The 19,020-nt window shown below is 43.5% G+C and overlaps 1 protein-coding gene across 1 annotated transcript; it reads left to right on the plus strand.

Annotated features, from left to right (window-relative positions):
* Nucleotides 1-7,677: 7,677 nt before the first annotated feature.
* Nucleotides 7,678-10,187, plus strand: LOC309370613 (uncharacterized protein; the record flags this gene model as incomplete). Its single annotated transcript, XM_081912531.1, has 3 exons — nt 7,678-7,696; nt 8,203-8,456; nt 9,509-10,187. 3 exons carry the CDS (start codon nt 7,678-7,680, stop codon nt 10,070-10,072), a joined length of 837 nt encoding a protein of 278 aa, XP_081768657.1. The 3' UTR covers nt 10,073-10,187.
* Nucleotides 10,188-19,020: the final 8,833 nt, after the last annotated feature.

Below are 19,020 nucleotides of genomic sequence, written 5' to 3' on the forward strand. Positions count from 1 at the left end.
GATGCTCTCTGCTCTCCACCACTCAACTCTTTCCCTCATTCAGAGAGATGGATGTGGGGAAATAAATCCCGCACCTTCCACTCCCAGAGAGGCTTGTCTGTCATCCCTTTGATGTTTTTGTATGTGTCAGGTGAAGACATTTAGATCTACTTGCAGCTAGTTGTCCTTATTGTAGGTTTTATCCTCCAACCTTAGCTTTTTGATCTCAGTTGGGTGTTATTTTAATCTTGCCTTTTATCTATTGTATTACATTTATCTCTCTCTCCAGAGCTGTTGTAGCATCAAGAGTCCGGTGTTTTGCCTATGTTAAACACAGAGCAGCTTGGAATCAGGGACAGATCTCCTACGAAACAAATGAATCTTAAGATTCTGGGTGCTTAATCTCAGATGTATTTAGTCCACATTTGTAAACATTTTTATTCACAGCAGTGTCTTTGACACGTGAGACAACCCAGAACAGAAATTCTAATCAAAGTCTGATTTTTTAAATGTGGTGATCTGTTGAAGAAGACAACAGTGGTTACCCAGAACTCATTGCTAGTTGTGAAGGGGACCCCAGAACAGCTCAAGCTACAGGGCCCCCAAAATGTGGGTCTGTCACTGTTTGGGACTGATGTTGGGAGAACTGTAACAGTCATCTGTTGTTGGGTTTGAAAACAGCAAACGAGGGGAGGGGAGTAGAGATTCAGAACTATTTGTGGTGCTGGGAAAGAGGTGTAAAGACCATGCTATTTTACCCATCCAAGTTGCCCACACAGAACTAATATTTGCCCAGTAAGGGGGTTGGAAGTCACAGGCACCATGCAGCAAGAGAGTTGCTTCCCTCCCTTTAACTAGAACCTAGGATCCAGCAATAAAGAGCTTAGTACAAAAGCCATACACTTAGAATACAAGAATTATGAGCCCAGGAACTTGTTTGGAGAATCAGAATTAATGGGAGCTCACAGGCTTTCCACACATAAACCCGTTCCTGGTTAACTCAAGTATTCTTCATCTCAGCAGTATAATGTAGAGGGGGAGGGGGATTATTTTGCGGTTACTGTATTTATAAACACGGATAGGGGAGGTCAGCAATCCTTTGTGATCTACTGCAAAACACTCAGCGCTCTTCCCATCTTCTTCCCACCACTGCCAAGCAAAGGAAACAGCAATTTAGAAAGCAATTAGGACCGGAGGGGGGCGGAGCGGGACAGGGATTAGTTGCGCCCCCCATCCCACCCTATGCATACAAGCATGTGATGCGTTATCACAGATCTCCAGTTCAGATAATTCAGAAAAGGGGCAGCAGAGTGATCAAGTGGATGGAACAATGAGGAAAGGTTGGGGCATTGGGGACTTTTTGGTTTAGAGAAAAGTTGCATAAGAGGTGGCATGACAGAAATTTATAAAATTTTGCATTGCATGGAGAAAGTGGATAGAGAAAAAATTCTCTCCCACTAAACTACACTTTTAAAAGCTACAATCCTAAAGGCATTGAACTTTCCCCCCTTGCAGTTTGCCTTTGCTGTTTTATTACATTTTTAATCGATGCTTATTGTTTTGATATATTGATGTAAACCACTTTGTGAGGTTCCTTTCAAAAGCAGTACATAAGTAAATGAAATGGTAGGGATTAAGAGGGACGTATTTCTGACTATATGGATCTGTCTTGATTTATAATAATTAAAAATCATGATCAACCAAAAATAAAAGAGAACAAAAAACTTATATGGATGGCATCACAGAGAGCATTAAACACCCAAGCTTCAATAAAGAATTAAACCATGTGGGTGAACCGAAAGGTCTTCACTAGAGGATTTAGAGAAGATGAAGATGGCACCAGGAAAGACTCACTGAGGAGGCTGTTCCATAGCTGGGGTTCTACTGCCAATAAAGCTCTCTCTCCCTGATCGACACCCACTTCATCTCATTTCCGTTTGAAATATTAAAATTATTATATTACCCAAATACGTCCAATCTGACTGCGGGCAATGTGTTATGCCTGCAGATATCAGAAAAAGTGGAGCTGTGTCGACATTTGCTTCAACAGCTCAATGTATATTTTGAAAGAGCAATCTTTAAATAACCATCTAAGCTCTTTAAATAGCCAAAATTCTAAAATACCCTAAAAATTCTTTTCGCCATAAGTTATTTTACCAGAAATCCTACTTCAATGTGGGTGCGCTTTGGAACGATCTGTAATTAATTAATTAATGTGAGTGAGTGTGTTAATTTGCAGGTTGTTAGACAGTAACTTTGTGCTTTCTGAAGCCTATTGTGAATAGGTTGTTTTTCAGAAAGTGTAGCCTTGTTGAAGAAAAGTATAGTGGAAATTTGATTAAACAAAAGAGTGCTGGAATAGAGACATAGCAGACACAGCATTCTTTCAAGGGCTTTATAGTCTAGCTGCAGTTTTCAAACAAATGCCCGCCAACAGTCAGCATTTGGACAGCAGACTAAGCAGGCATTCAGGTCACCTAAGTACGGTGAGAAGTATTATATTTCTATTTAAATTACAGTAATTGTTTTTAAGTTGCCTTTGGCCATTTGTTTATTTATTTCATTAAATGTATACACCACTGGATAGTAAACCACTTTGCAGTTTTTTGTTTTACAAACCGATAAAATAATAAAATTGAGGGGGGTGGGAATCAACCATACTTCCAAATATAGGGATGAATATTACCTACAATAGCACAGACCCATTGAATGATATCTGTGTCCTCCTTTTCGACAGTGTTGTGGTGGTCACCATTTACTCTTCCTCCAATGAGTTATGGGAGGCACCTACTAGGCTATCACTCTAGAAACCCTTTCTCTCACCTAAGGGAATCTAACAGGAGCTGGTAGATGGTTTACTCCCAGGCATGTGCAGAGTGCTCACCCCTCAGCATCTGGCAACCGCCCAGGGAATGCTAGTGCTCAGGGCTTTCCTTATGGAGGAGGGAAAGAAACACCAGCCGAATTCCCAGGGGCAGGTTCAGAAAAAGAGGCAAAGATGAAAAGGGGGCATTTGCCTGAGCTGAGGTCCCAGCCTCCTTGGCCAGACTTACTCCTGGAGGGGGGTCAGCAGGGCCGGCCCAAGACATTTGGTCCCCTGAGACGAGTCCCAAAACTGTGCCCCCCCCCGGAAGAATGGAGATTGTTGGGGGGGATCAAGATCAAATGGCGAAGAAAGGCGGGAAGAGACCAGTGGCGCCTCCTCTTTGCCCCGAGGCTGCTGTGGAGGCAGATTTGTAGTGGGGAAGAAGTGGAAGTGAGGAAGATGCAGCTCCCAAGCAGAGGCGGATTTAGGGCAGCCCAGCCAGTCCCCCCCCCCGCGCTGAGCCTGGAGGAATGACAGGAGCAGCACGGAAGGCGAGAGGGGGCAGCCTTCCTCAGAGGCCAGACATGCTAATGCGCTTATCTCGCCTCCTGGGTGGCTCCCCCCTGCGGGGTGGGGTGGGGGGGTCATTGTGTTAAGAGGGAGCGAAGAGGAGACCGAGGGAACGGGAGGGGGGAGAAGCGGGGAATTCAGAGAGGAGGTGGAGGAGGAGGAGGGCGGCCGGTGTGGCAAAAGGGACAGGCGGGGGCGCATGCGCGGGGGCGTTTTGGGCGGGAAACGGCGCGCGGCGCCAACCTTGAATCTCTGAGGCGAAGCGAGAGGGAGTGGGGGATGGGCGGCCGTTGGGACCAGAAAGAGGAGCGGGAAGGACACCCCGCCCCCCCCCCCGTTGCACCGGCAAGACATTGGTTATAGCGCTGATGCTGCGGGAACGTAATAAAGGAAGACAATGTCGAGAGGGAAGCCCTTCAGAGTTAGCCGGTAGCCGGTCCCCAGGCGCCACCACAGGGCGTGGTGGCGCCATCTTCCCTCAGGCATATATATATTTGGCGGCGTATCAGCGCCTTGGCCTGAGGCCAGGCAGGGATCAAATCCTTGCATAAACACACACACACATAAAATCCCTGCACGCACACACGTGTTCAGGGAAGTTTTTAATATGTAATGCTGTACTGTTTTTAACACTGATTGGGAGCCGCCCAGAGTGGCTGGGGAAACTCAGCCAGATGGGCAGGGTATAAATAATAAATTATTATTATTATTATTACACACAAAGTGTGTACTGCCGATCTAGGCTCGGAAGGGCGACGTATAAATTCAGTAAATAAAAACCATGAGAACATAGCAACCCGGAACATTGAATTTGTAGGAGGACGAGGAATGGAAAACCAGCAAACAAAGTTTAGGTATCAAATACATAGCTAAGTTTCCGCGTATTACTAGTTCGTTTATACATTATGTCCCTTTCTCCTCCAAGCTTCAAAGATCACAATGTTTCACCGCGTAAATTGTAACTTGGCAACTTTCCAAGCACAATGTACCACAAAGTAACTTCCTAATATGAACAGCAGCAATGTGATGTGAGAGTAGCCCTGTGCTGGTGGTTGTTTTAATGAACAGTTAAACTTCATGGCTACTGAAACACACGCATGGGGATGTCAAGTTTCTGCTCGGAAATACGTGTTGAATTAACAGCGCAAACCGTGTTTTGACACGTCAAAGGCTACCACATTTATTGTGGCATATGCTTTCGTGAACGACGGTCTACTCTATCCGAAAAAGTTTCCCAGTTCCTGAGGAAGAGGGCAGTGAGCAGGGGAGATGTGTGTCTCAGACGTTTTTGGGGAGCCAGTGGAAGTCCTCAATCGCACCATTGCACCCCCAGTCGCCGTTTTGGTAACCCTTTTGGGAAGACCATCTATTTGTCCCATTTTGAGATATGAAACTAATACTGAGGATGACGTGACTTGGATATCAGCTTGATTGTGAGCTTTTTATTTATTGTGGGAGCCTCACAGGACTGTAAAGTGAGACAGAAGTACTATTCTCAAGAATGGAATATTAATCTCCCTAGCCAAGGCCAATTTGTCTGGAAATATTTACTATCAAGTATAAATGGTCTGGAATCCATTTCACATACCTCCATAAACAGACATAGTTGGATTCCAAGGTTGATGAATCAAAAATAAAAGTCTACTTCACAGCTAATACACGCCGCAATCCCTAGATTTTAATGTTACAGGCGCTTCAGGTTATAGACTCCACTTATGCGAATAAAGTTTTATCTATCAGTCTTGTGAACTGTCCTGAGATATTGTGATGAAGGGTGAAATCTAAATCAAGCAAGAAAGCAAACAGAAAGTCATATAGCAGACAAATAAGTCTTATACTTTTAACTCTATAAAAATCACACAACAGTAACCCATGTAGTACAGTTTGCAAATTTTCACTACCACACCTAAATACACAATATTGGAAAAGCTATTAACAGAGCAACCTTAACCATGCCTACTCAGAAGTAGGTCCAAAGTCCCAAGTAAGTTAGGCTAGCACAGCATCCTAAATCTCCCTTCCAACATAAGAGAATTTTGAAGCAAATTAGTTTGGACACATTTCTATATTCTGGAACGAATAAGAATCCCCTTATATTCTAGGTAGATGTTCCACCGCTATAATGAAGAATATATTGAGATAAATTGCAACGTATTGTATCCCAAAGGATACAAATAAATGTTTTTTCAGGAAATTCTGCTACAGTAGTCCCTACTGTAAGTACCTTACAGGAATACATATTTAAATCAATTGCCTTCTGCAGAAATATACCGAGCTTCTAAGCGATGATGATGGCAGAAATTGGAGACATTTAATCGTGTCTCTCCCACCCCCAATGTGAGCCCTCTTTTGTTCAGGGATAATCTTTCCCGAGACAGTACTGATATGGTTGCTGAGGTTTCCACATCTTTCTATAACAGCCCCAACCTTCACGGAAGCTTTTTTTCAGAAGTAAAAAATGTAGTTCTTACTCGAAAAAAAAGTTTCCTTGCCGATTCTGAGTCAGCATTCCTATGATTAGGGTTTATAGGTACACTTAGGGAGGGTCCCTTGTGTTAATTATCTTATGCAAAAATAACAAAGAATGTACCATCAGAGATCCATTATTGATTAACAAACTGCCAGGGACTGGGAAATAGTGGAAGTGAACAAGAAAGGAAGCACCAACAACGTGTGAAGCAAGCCCAGGAAACGGAAAGCTGGCTTTCACTCAGAATGCAACCCCATTAGGAATACAAGTGAACAGAATCCGAGACCTGGGAGAAGAAAGGATCGAAGAAGATTGGAAGAAATTCAAGATTTATCTACAGAAGTATTGTGATTTAGTGGAATATTAAGAAGGATGCTTGGTTATAAATAATTGGCCATCACTAAATTGGATTTGAATTTGATGATAAGAGAAATTAAGAGAAACAAAACTGGTTGGAGAATTATTATATTGTATTTAAAGAAGTGGTTATAAAATTGAAAATAAGATGATAATTTACTTGACAAAAATTTATCAATGATGTAAGTGGGAGCGGGGGATGTGAGGAAGTCCAAAGATGTTATGAAATTTTGTAAAAACAAAGTAACGCTGTTAATTATTTCTGTATTTCTTTTATTAAAAACTCCAATAAATATTTATAAAAAAAAGGAATACAAGTGAACAGCACAAGCAAGGCTGACAGCAAACCCTGCATAAATTAAGCACAACAGAAACATCGCCACCCACCCCCACCCCCACTCATATCCCCACCCTCCACCCCTTTTTTCTAACCCTAATGTCTCAACAAATGAAGCGGATTTGTAAAAATGTTACATGTAAAAAATACGAGAGACATTACACATACTTCTGTAAAACAAGAAAATCTTTAATAAAAGAAGAAGAAGAAAGAAAGAGAATGTAACCCCCTTGCAGTTACAAGCGATAGTGCCTTGAGACTGTGTAGATTCAGGATTTGGTTGCGACGTCTGTCCGGGGCTGAATACTCTGAGCATCTAACATCAACCGCTTGGGCTTGAAAGACCTACTGACTTCTTGGCAAGAGGAGTTTCCTTTATTTGCAATGGTGTTACTCACATTCTTCCCTTCAAGTTTTTGCACCGCCTAACCTTAACGAAAAACTCTAAGCGGCTTACGAAAGCAGGAACATGATCGATAAACGTCAAAGTGAAAAACATGCAAAATGCAATTACAGTCAAGCTAAAACCACCGATTAAAAGGCATAGCAACTTTTTGCAGGTGCAGGAAAGGAAACAAAGTTTATAGCAGGCGCCGCAAAGGGTGCAGTGAAGGCGCCTGCTTCATCTCAAAAGGCAGGGGGGTTTCAGAGTGTACTTGCTGCATCTAGGCTTCTTGGGCAAAGCCTTTCAACATGCCTAAGTCTTGGCGCATCTCCAGTTACTGAAACATTCACTTTGCTGTGTGCAAGCATCTCTGTCTGTAAAATGAAAGCCTCATAATAATATTTTTTAAAAAAATAAACCACAGTTCTGTCTGGCTCAATTCCCTTCTCTTCAACTGTGAGCAGTAATTCTCCAAGCCTATGGGGCTATTTTCAATTTTTGCTAAGGGGTGATGCCAAGAGAAGGGTGCGCTCCAGCCAATCTAGATTGGTCAAGCAGCGTTTGAAAAGTGAACTTGAAACCCGCTCCTCCCCAAAAGCCGCCTCCCCATTGGAGCGCTTCTCTCCAAGGAAAACGCGCCGGCCAATTGGCAGCCAGGAGGGGCTATAAAGGCGCCGAACTCCAGAAACCTGGAGCGGGCCTTGAGGAGCAAGGGCAATTTTGGAAGCGAAAACCAGCTTTGTTGGCAGAGAGCGAGGCAGCGCTTTTGCAAGATGAATACTACCGGCCGAGGTAAGAATAGTTCACTTGTCTCTAAAAATTTTTTAGTTCACTTGTCTTAAAAAAAATGCTCAAATGATTTATATAAATTCAGGGTTTCATAAACGACGGATTTTAAAAAGGAAGGTTGTTTGTGTTTCTGGGTCAGGATCAGGGTGTAGGGAAGGCTTTCAAAGACCCATTTGTGGTAGACAGGGAGTGATTACACAGGGGCTCAAATGTCTTCGGATGGAAACATTTCGTAAGATTGGTTTGCACATATTTTACTTGTAAGCATGAAGCATTTAGTGCATTTTACTGCATGAAGCATTTACACACACACTTTCTGAATGTTAAATCCCTTTCACATAAACGGGATTAAATTTCCCAATAATCGTGGTTAGGATCGGCTACGGAAAACGATGGCAGGCATAGAAATAAGAGCGTAAACTTCTTACTTAAAATTCTTTGGTTTGTTTTCATGCAAGACTTGTTCAGAGCAACCGGAGGTTTATTTAAAATTCGTGTCCATTGTTAAGGCAAAACCAATTCAGGGAGGAAGATCTGCAAGCGTCGCTTCTGTTTAAGCCGAGCGCTCTCTTCAGATTTGCCTCTTTGTCTTTTCCCAGGAGGAAGCCACCCCAAAGTGGGAGGAGATAGGCGAAAAAGGACTGTTTTCAGCCCATCTCACGTCGAGCTCCTAAAAAAGTCCTTTGAAGAGAACCAGTACCCCGGATACGAGACCAGGGAGGCGCTGGCGAGGTGCATCGGAGTCGAGGAAGATCGTGTGCACGTAAGAATCGGGATGGTGGGGGCTCCCAAGACTTCCCTAAACCGCACATACTGGAACAATTTGAAACGCTCCGAATAATCCTTGCGTAGTCGAAGGCCTTAGTTCACCCGGGTGCCTCTCAGCTTATCGCGAAAGGCGCCTTGTTCAAGAGCTAGCTTCCTCTTTCTTGGTGTGGTTTTTTTTTGGGGGGGGGTATCGTGGGTTCTGGGTTTAAATCATTTTAAAAAAATCTCCAGAGACCCAGCTTAGAAATCTAATTTCTGCAATGTATAGCCTTAGTGCTAAAAGTACATGAAATCTGGTTTTATAGGCTGCCTTTGCAGCTTGATCCAGTGAACACTAACTCCCAAGGTAATGTGCAGAGGACTGCAGCCATAAGCAGCTTGCACTGGGGAGACCAAAACGAGTTAAGCTGCATTGCTTTTTCTGGCAAAAGTTGAGCAAGTACTTAGTTCTCTCCTACTGAGAAATTGGCATTTACAAATATATATAAATACACTTCCCTGCCTAGTCCATTACCCCCAGGACACTTGGGAGGCTGAGGCAGAAGACCCCAAACAGGGCACAACAAATGGGTACGCCTTCTAAGATAGCTATTTAAAATTACTATTGCTAAGTTTATGGAAATTGTAAAACAATTGCCAGGCATAAAGTGTTGCCTTCCAGCACAAATGCACACAGAGATGTTAAGTCGTGTATGCAGCCATCCACTTGGCATTAACAATATACTTCAATATAGCAAGTCTTGTGGAACTGTACACTTGTGCAGCTTTTAAAGGTGGCTTTTTCTGATACTGCAGAACAAAATACTGCCAAATAGCAGTATTTAGTCATTCCAACTTAGAAGCTTTATATCTAACAGTAACTGCAGATTATGTACATGGGATATATGAATGTGGAGCTGAAGATAGTAGAAAAATGCTGCAGAGAACTAAAGGGAAACCCAGAGGAATAAGCATAATTTATTAAATGTAATTCTCTCTCTTGGATCCAAAAGACATATTCATGGTAACAATGTCTTCTATACTGGCTCTCTCCTTTCTTCTCTTCAGGTCTGGTTTCAAAACAGAAGGGCCAGAACACCAAAGAGCATTGGTTCCAGGATAAGGATCGGGAACCATGCTGCAGCTCCTTATAGCCGGAGTGAAAGAAGCCGTCCAAGAAGCAGCCTGGACAGCAGCCCAAGAAGCAGTCCAGGAAACCTCCAAGATATTCATATGGAACAATTTTATCAGCCACACAACTTGCATTATGCTGAAAGCTATGGAGGAGCAGGGTTGTGGCAGCCACCTCTCGACAACACGCAATGGGGGGAGAGTGTCCCGCAACAGCAGAGCTCCCGGGCATTGAACCCTGCTTATTACCAGCAAGCTGCCTTTTGTGGAACTGGGCTTTCTGAGACTTCCCAGGCGAGCAACTGCCCAGTTCCATATTATGGTGCTGAGATGGTGGGGCAGCCTCCACCACCATCTGATAACTTTTTCATGGCATCAAGCACTTATACTCCCTGGTCTGCAACGGGGAATTATTCAGCTACAAATCCTGGACAAATGCAGAATGTTGATGGAAGTGCTTCGGACTCTCAGTTTTTCTCTTTAAGTCAGTTTCCAGATTAGCATCTCAACTCCGCAACTCCTTCCTTGCTATCCTGTACCTATTTTACAAGCTCCCTCTTTTAATGCCTTTTAATGTATGACTTCGATGTTTTGAATAAAGTTTGTTCTTTTAATAGCTTTTCTGGAGTCCTCTTAACTTTCCATTTACTGAAACATTCACTTTCCTTTGTGCAAGCTTATAAACATGGGCTTAATTTGTCCGTAGAAAAAAGTCACTTGTGCGGTACATGTGGTTCTAGAGATAAAAGGTCAGGTTTTCTAATGGCTGGATATTCCTGAGACACATTTTAATGCACCAATGGCTTTCTGTCCCTTTCCTTTTCTTTTTAAATCTCTGTATCTGAGGCTAGAGTAGGTGGCAATAAATGTGGTGGGAAGTTGCTGTATTTTCTTTGTATGCAAAAGTATATTTGTAGATCCTGGTATAAGTAGATTTAGTAACACTTTTCTGTGTGAATAAGTTTGGTTTCCATTCATGAGTCTTCCATTTAAAAAAACAACAACACCAGAAGTTTGAGATGGGGATATAAGGTTTAATTGATTTTCCTACCATGAGTGTGTTAAGTTGCTCTCCAAAGCTTTAAAGACATATAAGTTTAACTTGTATGTGCCTTAGCCTGCAACACGGGCATTTATATCTATTAAAAACTTTGTGGGGGGATATTTTGAACACTTTATTTCATTTTCTTGCCCTTATTCCCCCCCCCCCCAAAGGTTTGTGCTCTAGTGCCTTCAATGAAGCTTTATAGGGGGGCTGCCTGTGAACTAGAGGTACCACTATATATGCCTGAGGGAAGATGGTGGCGCCCTATGGGGACCGGCTACGAGATAACTCTGAGCGGCTTCCCTCCCTACATTGTCTTCCCTTATTCAACACGTATTTCCAAGCAGAAACTTGACATCCCCATGCGTGTGTTTCAGTAGCCATGCAGTTTAACTGTTCATTAAAACAACCACAGGGCTACTCTCACATCACATTGCTGCTGTTCATATTAGGAAGTTACTTTGTGGTACATTGTGCTTGGAAAGTTGCCAAGTTACAATTTACGCGGTGAAACATTGTGATCTTTGAAGCTTGGAGGAGAAAGGGACCTAATGTATAAACGAATTGCGTAGTAGTAAACCCCAGCTATGTATTTGATACCGCAACTTTGTTTGCTGGTTTTCCATTCCTCGTCCTCCTACAAATAAAGCCAATTCAATGTTCCAGGTTGCTATGTTCTCATGATTTTTATTTACGGAATTTATACGCCGCCCTTCGGAGCCTAGATAGGCAGTACACACTTTGTGTGTGTGTGTGTGTGTGTATGTGTGTGCAGAGATTGTGGTGTTTTTGTGTGTTCAGGCCAACACGCAGATACGCCGCCAAATATATATATGCCTGAGGGAAGATGGCGCCACCGCGCCCTGTGGTGGCGCCTGGGGACCGGCTACGAGGTAACTCTGAAGGGCTTCCCTCTCGACATTGTCTTCCCTTATTACTTTCCCGCAGCATCAGCGCTATAACGAACGTCTTGCTGGGGCAACGGGGGGGGGGAGGGGTGTCCTTCCCGCTCCTCTTTCTGGTCCCAACGGCCGCCCATCCCCCACTCCCTCTCGCTTCGCCTCAGAGATTCAAGGTTGGCTCCGCGCGCCGTTTCCCGCCCAAACCGCCCAAACCTCGCATGCGCCCCCGCCTGTCCTGCCTTGGCGCCCATTGGCCACGCCTTCCCCTGCGGCGTCACACCGGCCGCCCTCCTCCTTCTCCCTGGTCTCCCCGCTTCCCCCCTCCCCTCTCCGCTCCCTCTCAACACAATGACCCCCCCCACCCCACCCCACCCCGCAGGGGGGAGCCACCCAGGAGGCGAGATAAGCGCATTAGCATGTCCGGCCTCTGAGGAAGGCTGCCCCCTCTCGCCTTCCATGCTGCTCCTTTCATTCCTCCATCCTTCTGCTCCCCTCTGGCCCCTCCAGGCTGGGGGGGGGGCGGCTGGGCTGCCCTAAATCCGCCTCTGCTTGGAAGTTCACTTTGTTCTCTTTTATTTTTGGTTGATCATGATTTTTAATTATTATAAATCAAGACAGTTGCATTTAGTCAGAAATACGTCCCTCTCAATCCCTACCATTTCATTTACTTATGTACTGCTTTTGAAAGGAACCTCACAAAGTGGTTTACATCAATATATCAAAACAATAAGAATCGATTAAAAATGTAATAAAACAGCAAAGGCAAACTGCAAGGGGAAAAGTTCAATGCTTTTAGAATTGTAGCTTTTAAAAGTGTAGTTTAGTGGGAGAGAAATTTTTCTCTATCCACTTTCTCCATGCAATGCAAAATTTTATAAATTTCTGTCATGCCATCTCTTATTCAACTTTTCTCTAAACCAAAAAGTCCCCAATGCCCCAACCTTTCCTCATTCTTCCATTCACTTGATCACTCTGCCGGCCCTTTTCTCAATTATCTGAACTGGAGATCTGTGATAACGCATCACATGCTTGTATGCATAGGGTGGGATGGGGGGCGCAACTAATCCCTGTCCCGCTCCCCCCGCCCTCCGGTCCTAATTGCTTTCTAAATTGCTGCTTCCTTTGCATGGCAGTGGTGGGAAGAAGATGGGAAAAACGCTGGGTGTTTTGCAGTAGATCACAAAGGATTGCTGACCTCACCTCCCCGTGTTTATAAATACAGTAACCGCAAAATAATCCCCCTCTACATTATACTGCTGAGATGAAGAATACTTGAGTTAACCAGGAACGGGTTTATGTGTGGAAAGCCTGTGAGCTCCCATTAATTCTGATTCTCAAAACAAGTTCCTGGGCTCATAATTCTTGTATTCTAAGTGTATGGCTTTTGTACTAAGCTCTTTATTGCTGGATCCTACGTTCTAGTTAAAGTGAGGGAAGCAAATCTCTTGCTGCATGGAGCCTGTGACTTCCAATCCCCTTATTGGGCAAATATTAATTCTGATTGAGCAACTTGGATGGGTAAAATAGCATGGTATTTACAACTCTTCCCCAGCGCCACAAATAGTTCTGAATCTCTACTCCCCTCCCCTCGTTTGCTGTTTTCAAACCCAACAGCAGATGACTATTACAGTTCTCCCAACATCAGTCCCAAGCAGTGACAGACCTACATTTTGGGGGCCCTGAACTTGAGCTGTTCTGGGGGCCCCATCACAATTAGCAATGAGTTCTGGGTAACCACTGTTGTCTTCTTCAATGGGGTTGTTCCCTGACAGATCACCACATTTTAAAAAATCAGATTTTGATTAGAATTTCTGCTGTGGGTTGTCACATGTGTCAAAGTCTCTGGTGTGAATATAAATGTTTCTAAATCCAAGTCTGGGGCCCCTCTGGGATTTGGCGCCCAGAATCTTAAGATTCATTGGTTTCGTAGGAGATCTGCCCCTGATTCCAAGCTACTCTGTGTATAACATAAGCAAAATGCCAGAATCTAGATGTCAGAACAGCTCTAGAGAGAAAGGTAAATGTAATAAAATAGATAAAAGGCAAGATTAAAACTCCCAATTGAGATCAAAAAGCTAAGACTGGATGATAAAACCTGCAAGAAGAACAAGATCCAAAGCTGAAACTAAATCTAAATGTCTCCACCTGACACATACAAAAATATTAAAGTGATGCCAAGCAAGGGGGGGACACGCATTATCTGGGGTGCCACCATGAATAAAATAGGGGGGGCCCAGGAAAGCCCCACCCCACATAATTTGTCACATGGAACGGCACACACACACCATTTGTTTTTTTTGTTTTTTTTATAAATATTTATTGGAATTTTTAATAAAAGAAATACAGAAATAATAAACAGCATTGCTTTGTTTTTACAAGATTTCATAACATCTTTAGACTTCCTCACGTCTCCCGCTCCCACTTACATCATTAATGAATTTTTATCAAGCAAATTATCATCTTATTTGCAATTTTATAACCACTTATTTGAATACAATATAATAGTTCTCCTACAAATTTTGTTTCTCTTAATCTCTCTTATCATCAAATTCTAATCCAATTTAGTGATGGCCAATTATTTATAACCAAGCATCCTTCTTAATATTCCACTAAATCACAATATTTCTGTAGATAAATCTTGAATTTCTTCCAATCTTCTTCGATCCTTTCTTCTCCCAGGTCTCGAATTCTGCCAGTCATCTCCGCCAATTGCATATAGTCCATCAGTTGCATCTGCCATTCTTCCAGTGTGGGTAGATCTTGAGTTTTCCAGTTCTTAGCGAGAAGTATCCTTGCTGCTGTTGTTGCATACATGAAGAATGTTCTATCCTTCTTTAACACCTTCTGGCCGACAATACCCAGAAGAAAGGCCTCTGGTTTCTTAGTGAAGGTATACTTAAATACCTTTTTCAACTCATTATATATCATTTCCCAGAAGACCTTCACTTTAGGGCAAGTCCACCAGAGGTGAAAGAATGTTCCTTCATTTTCTTTACATTTCCAACATTTATTATCAGACAAATGGTATATTTTGGCAAGTTTAACTGGGGTCATGTACCATCTGTATATCATTTTCATTACATTTTCCTTCAAAGCATTACATGCAGTAAAGTTCAGCCCAGTGGTCCACAACCTTTCCCAGTCTTCAAACATAATGTTATGCCCAATATCCTGTGCCCATTTTATCATAGCCGACTTAACCATTTCGTCTTGTGTATTCCATTTCAACAGCAAGTTATACATTCTTGAAAGTACCTTAGTCTTAGGTTCTAACAATTCTGTTTCCAACTTCGATTTCTCCACCTGGAACCCTAACTTTTTGTCACTTTAAAAAATTTCTTTAATCTGAGCGTAGTGTAACCAGTCTCGCACTTTATCCTTCATTTTCTCCATACACCCCACATAATTTGTCTCATGGAACGGCACAAACACACCATTTGAATGGCAATGCACATTAGTTCTCCCAACATCTGTTACAGTTATCCCAACATCAGTCCCAAGCAGTGACAGACCTACATTTGGGGGGTCCTGAACTTGAGCGGTTCTGGGGGCCCCTTCAGAACTAGCAATGAGTTCTGGGTAACCACTGTTGTCTTCTTCAACAGATCACCACATTTAAAAAATCAGATTTTGATTAGAATTTCTGTTCTGGGTTGTCTCACGTGTCAAAGACACTGCTGTGAGTAAAAATGTTTACGCATGAGAGTAGGTGCCCAGAATCTTAAGATTCATTGGTTTCGTAGGAGATCTGTCCCTGATTCCAAGCTGCTCTCTGTTTAACAGAGGGAAAACGCCAGAATCTAGATGCTAGAGCAATTCTGGAGAGAGAGATAAATGTAATACAATAGATAAAAGGCAAGATTAAAACAACACCCAACTGAGATCAAAAAGCTAAGGTTGGAGGATAAAACCTATAATAAGGACAACTAGCTGCAAGTAGATCTAAATGTCTTCACCTGACACATACAAAAACATCAAAGTGATGCCACAGGCAAGCCTCTCTGGGAGTGGAAGGTGCGGGATTTATTTCCCCACATCCATCTCTCTGAATGAGGGAAAGAATTGAGTGGTGGAGAACTGAGGGCATATTACGCAGGAGAGACTGCTAAATCTTAGTGAAAGGAAAGTACTAGGTGGTGTGTCATCGTGTGGATGAGGAAAGACTGCAGCGTTATGGGCTGCCCTGGGTGGAATCTACACATAAAAAACACTCTGCAAATGCTTTAAAAATTTTTTTGAAAAATATATTGAATTTCCCATAGCTCACCACAAAAAAATGTAGTTCTTACTCGAAAAAAAGTTTCCTTGCCCATTCTGAGTCAGTATACTTAGGATTAGGGTTTATAGGTACACCTAGGGAGGGTCCCTTGTGTTAATTTTCTTATGCAAAAATAGCAAAGAATGTACCAACGGGGAAACATTCTTGATTGACAAACTGCCAGGGACTGGGAACATTAATTGTATGAGCTGGAAGGTTTCAGAACATTTTCAGTTCCTTTGAGGATCGGAGGCAACTATCTTGCCTCGGGTGCAGGGTGGAGCGGCAGGCTATTTGGATGCCGCAAGTCCCTGAAAGGCAGAGGAATATGGCCACGTGAAAGATGTGGGGATAGAAAGACAGAAAGAGAAATAGTGGAAGTGAACAAGAAAGGAAGCACCAGCAACGTGTGAAGCAAGCCTAGGAAACGGAAAGCCCCCTTTCCCTCAGAATGCAACCCCCTTGCAGTTACAAGCGATAGTGCATTGAAACTGTGTAGATTCAGGATTTGGTTGCGACGTCTGTCCGGGGCTGAATCTAACATGAACCGCTTGGGCTTGAAAGACCTACTGACTTCTTGGCAAGAGGAGTATGCCTTCCCTTTATTTGCAATGGTGTTACTCACATTCTTCCCTTCAAGTTTTTGCAACGCCTAACCTTAACGAAAACCTCTAAGCGGCTTACGAAAGCAGGAACATGATAGATAAAAGTCAAAGTAAAAAACATGCAAAATGCAATTACAGTTAAGATAAAACCACCGATTAAAAGGCATAGCAACTTTTTGCAGGTAAAGGAAAAGGAAAGAAAGTTTATAGCAGGCGCCGCAAAGGGTGCAGTGAAGGCGCCTCCTTCATCTCAAAAGGCAGGGGGTTTCAGAGTGTACTTGCTGCATCTAGACTTCTTGGACAAAGGCTTTCAACATGCCTAAATCTTGGCGCATCTCTGTCTGTAAAATGAAAGCCTCATTATAATATTTAAAAAAAAAATAAACCACAGTTCTCTTTGGCTCTCTCGCTCCCCAACCCGTCTTCTCAATTCCCTTCTCTTCAACTGTGCGCCCTAATCTCCAAGCCTATGGGGCTATTTTCAAGTTTTGCTAAGGGGTGATGCTAAGGGAAGGGTGCGCTCCAGCCAATCTAGATTGGTCAAGCAGCGCTTGAAAAGTGAACTTGAAACTCGCTCCTCCCCAAAAGCCGCCTCCCCATTGGAGCGCTTCTCTCCAAGGAAAACGCGCCGGCCAATTGGCAGCCAGGAGGGGCTATAATGGAGCCGAACTCCAGAAACCTGGAGCGGGCCTTGAGGAGCAAGGGCAATTTTGGAAGCGAAAAGCAGCTTTGTCGGAAGAGAGAGAGGCAGCGATTTTGCAAGATGAAAACTACCAACCGAGGTAAGAAAAGAGGAATGTTAAGTAGATTTTTAGTTCACTTGTCTTAAAAAAATTGCTCAAATGATTGATATAAATACAGGGTTTCATAAACGATGATTTTTATAAAGGAAGGTTGTTTCTGTTTCTGGGTCAGGATCAGGGTGTAAGAAAGACCCATTTGTGGTAGACAGGAAGGGATTAAACAGGGGCTCAAATGTCTTCGGTTGGAAACATTTCGCAAGATTGGTTTGCACATATTTTACTTGTAAGCATGAAGCATTTAGTGCATTTTACTGCATGAAGCATTTACACACACATTTTCTAATTGTTAAATCCCTTTCACATAAACGGGATTAAATTTCTCAATAAACGTGGTTAGGATCGGCTGCGGAAAACGATGGCAGGCATAGAAAGAAGAGCGTAAACGTTTTACCTAAAATTCTTTGGTTTGTTTTCATGCAAGCCTTGTTCCAAGCAAGGGGAGGTTTATTTAAAGGCCACAAAGTGCGTGGATTTCAATGTCAGGTACAAAAGCCTTTCTGTAAAAAGCGAAGGCTTTGCCCTTCTGCGCTCTGCCGGGTGGGTGGTCAGCGGGGCGCTTGAAAAAATTGCCACCGAAGCGTTCTCTACCGGGGGTCTTTTTACGCAGTGGAACCTCAGGCAGCGCCCGATTCTGGGGGACTTGCTCAGGGTCAAGTGCAGGCGATGCAGCCCTGAGCTTTCCATTTCGGAAGATCTGCAAGCGTCGCTTCTGTTTAAGCAGAGCGCTTTCTTCAGATTTGCCTCTTTGTATTTTCCCAGGAGGAAGCCACCCCAAAACCAGAGGAGATAGGAGAAAAAGGACTGTTTTCAGCCCATCTCACGTCGAGCTCCTAAAAAAGTCCTTTGAAGAGAACCAGTACCCCGGATACGAGACCAGGGAGGCGCTGGCGAGGTGCATCGGAGTGGAGGAAGATCGTGTGCACGTAAGAATCGGGATGGTGGGGGCTCCCAAGACTTCCCTAAACCGCACATACTGGAACAATTTGAAACGCTCCGAATAATCCTTGCGTAGTCGAAGGCCTTAGTTCTCCCGGGTGCCTCTCAGCTTATCGCGAAAGGCGCCTTGTTCAAGAGCTAAGTTCCTCTTTCTTGGTTCTTTTTTTGGGGGGGGGGGCGGTGTATCGTGGATATAAAGGCTTTTGAACATAATGCCTATATGCCTTTCGCAGAACACAAAACAAGTTAACGTAGGTTTTCCCACTAATACACTAATCTTTGTTTGGTTGTTGTACCTGAAAGTGAAATTATGACCTACCCGTTTGGAAATAATGGGCATTTGGTTCTCTCCTTTCTTCAGTTCAGATCTGGTTTCAAAACCGACGAGCCAGAACACCAAAGAGCATTGGTTCCAGGATAAGGATCGGGAACCATGCTGCAGCTCCTTATAGCCACAGTGAGAGAACCTGCCCAAGAAGCACCCTGGACAGCAGCCCAAGAAGCAGTCCAGGAAACCTTCAAAATATTCATATGGAACAATTTTATCAGCCACACAACTTGCATTATGCTGAAAGCTATAGAGGAGCAGGGTTGTGGCAGCCACCTCTCGACAACACGCAATGGGGGGAGAGTGTCCCGCAGCAGCAGAGCTCCCGGGAATTGAACCCTGGTTATTACCAGCAAGCTGCCTTTTGTGGAACTGGGCTTTCTGAGACTTCCCAGGCGAGCAACTGCCCAGTTCCATATTATGGTGCTGAGATGGTGAGGCAGCCTCCACCACCACCTGATAACTTCTTCATGGCATCAAGCACTTATACTCCCTGGTCTGCAACGGGGAATTATTCAGCTACAAATCCTGGACAAATGCAGAATGTTGATGGAAGTGTTTCGGACTCTCAG

Source organism: Podarcis melisellensis (assembly GCF_964234715.1).
Source record: "Podarcis melisellensis genome assembly, chromosome: 5".
In the NCBI taxonomy this organism is placed as follows: domain Eukaryota; kingdom Metazoa; phylum Chordata; class Lepidosauria; order Squamata; family Lacertidae; genus Podarcis; species Podarcis melisellensis.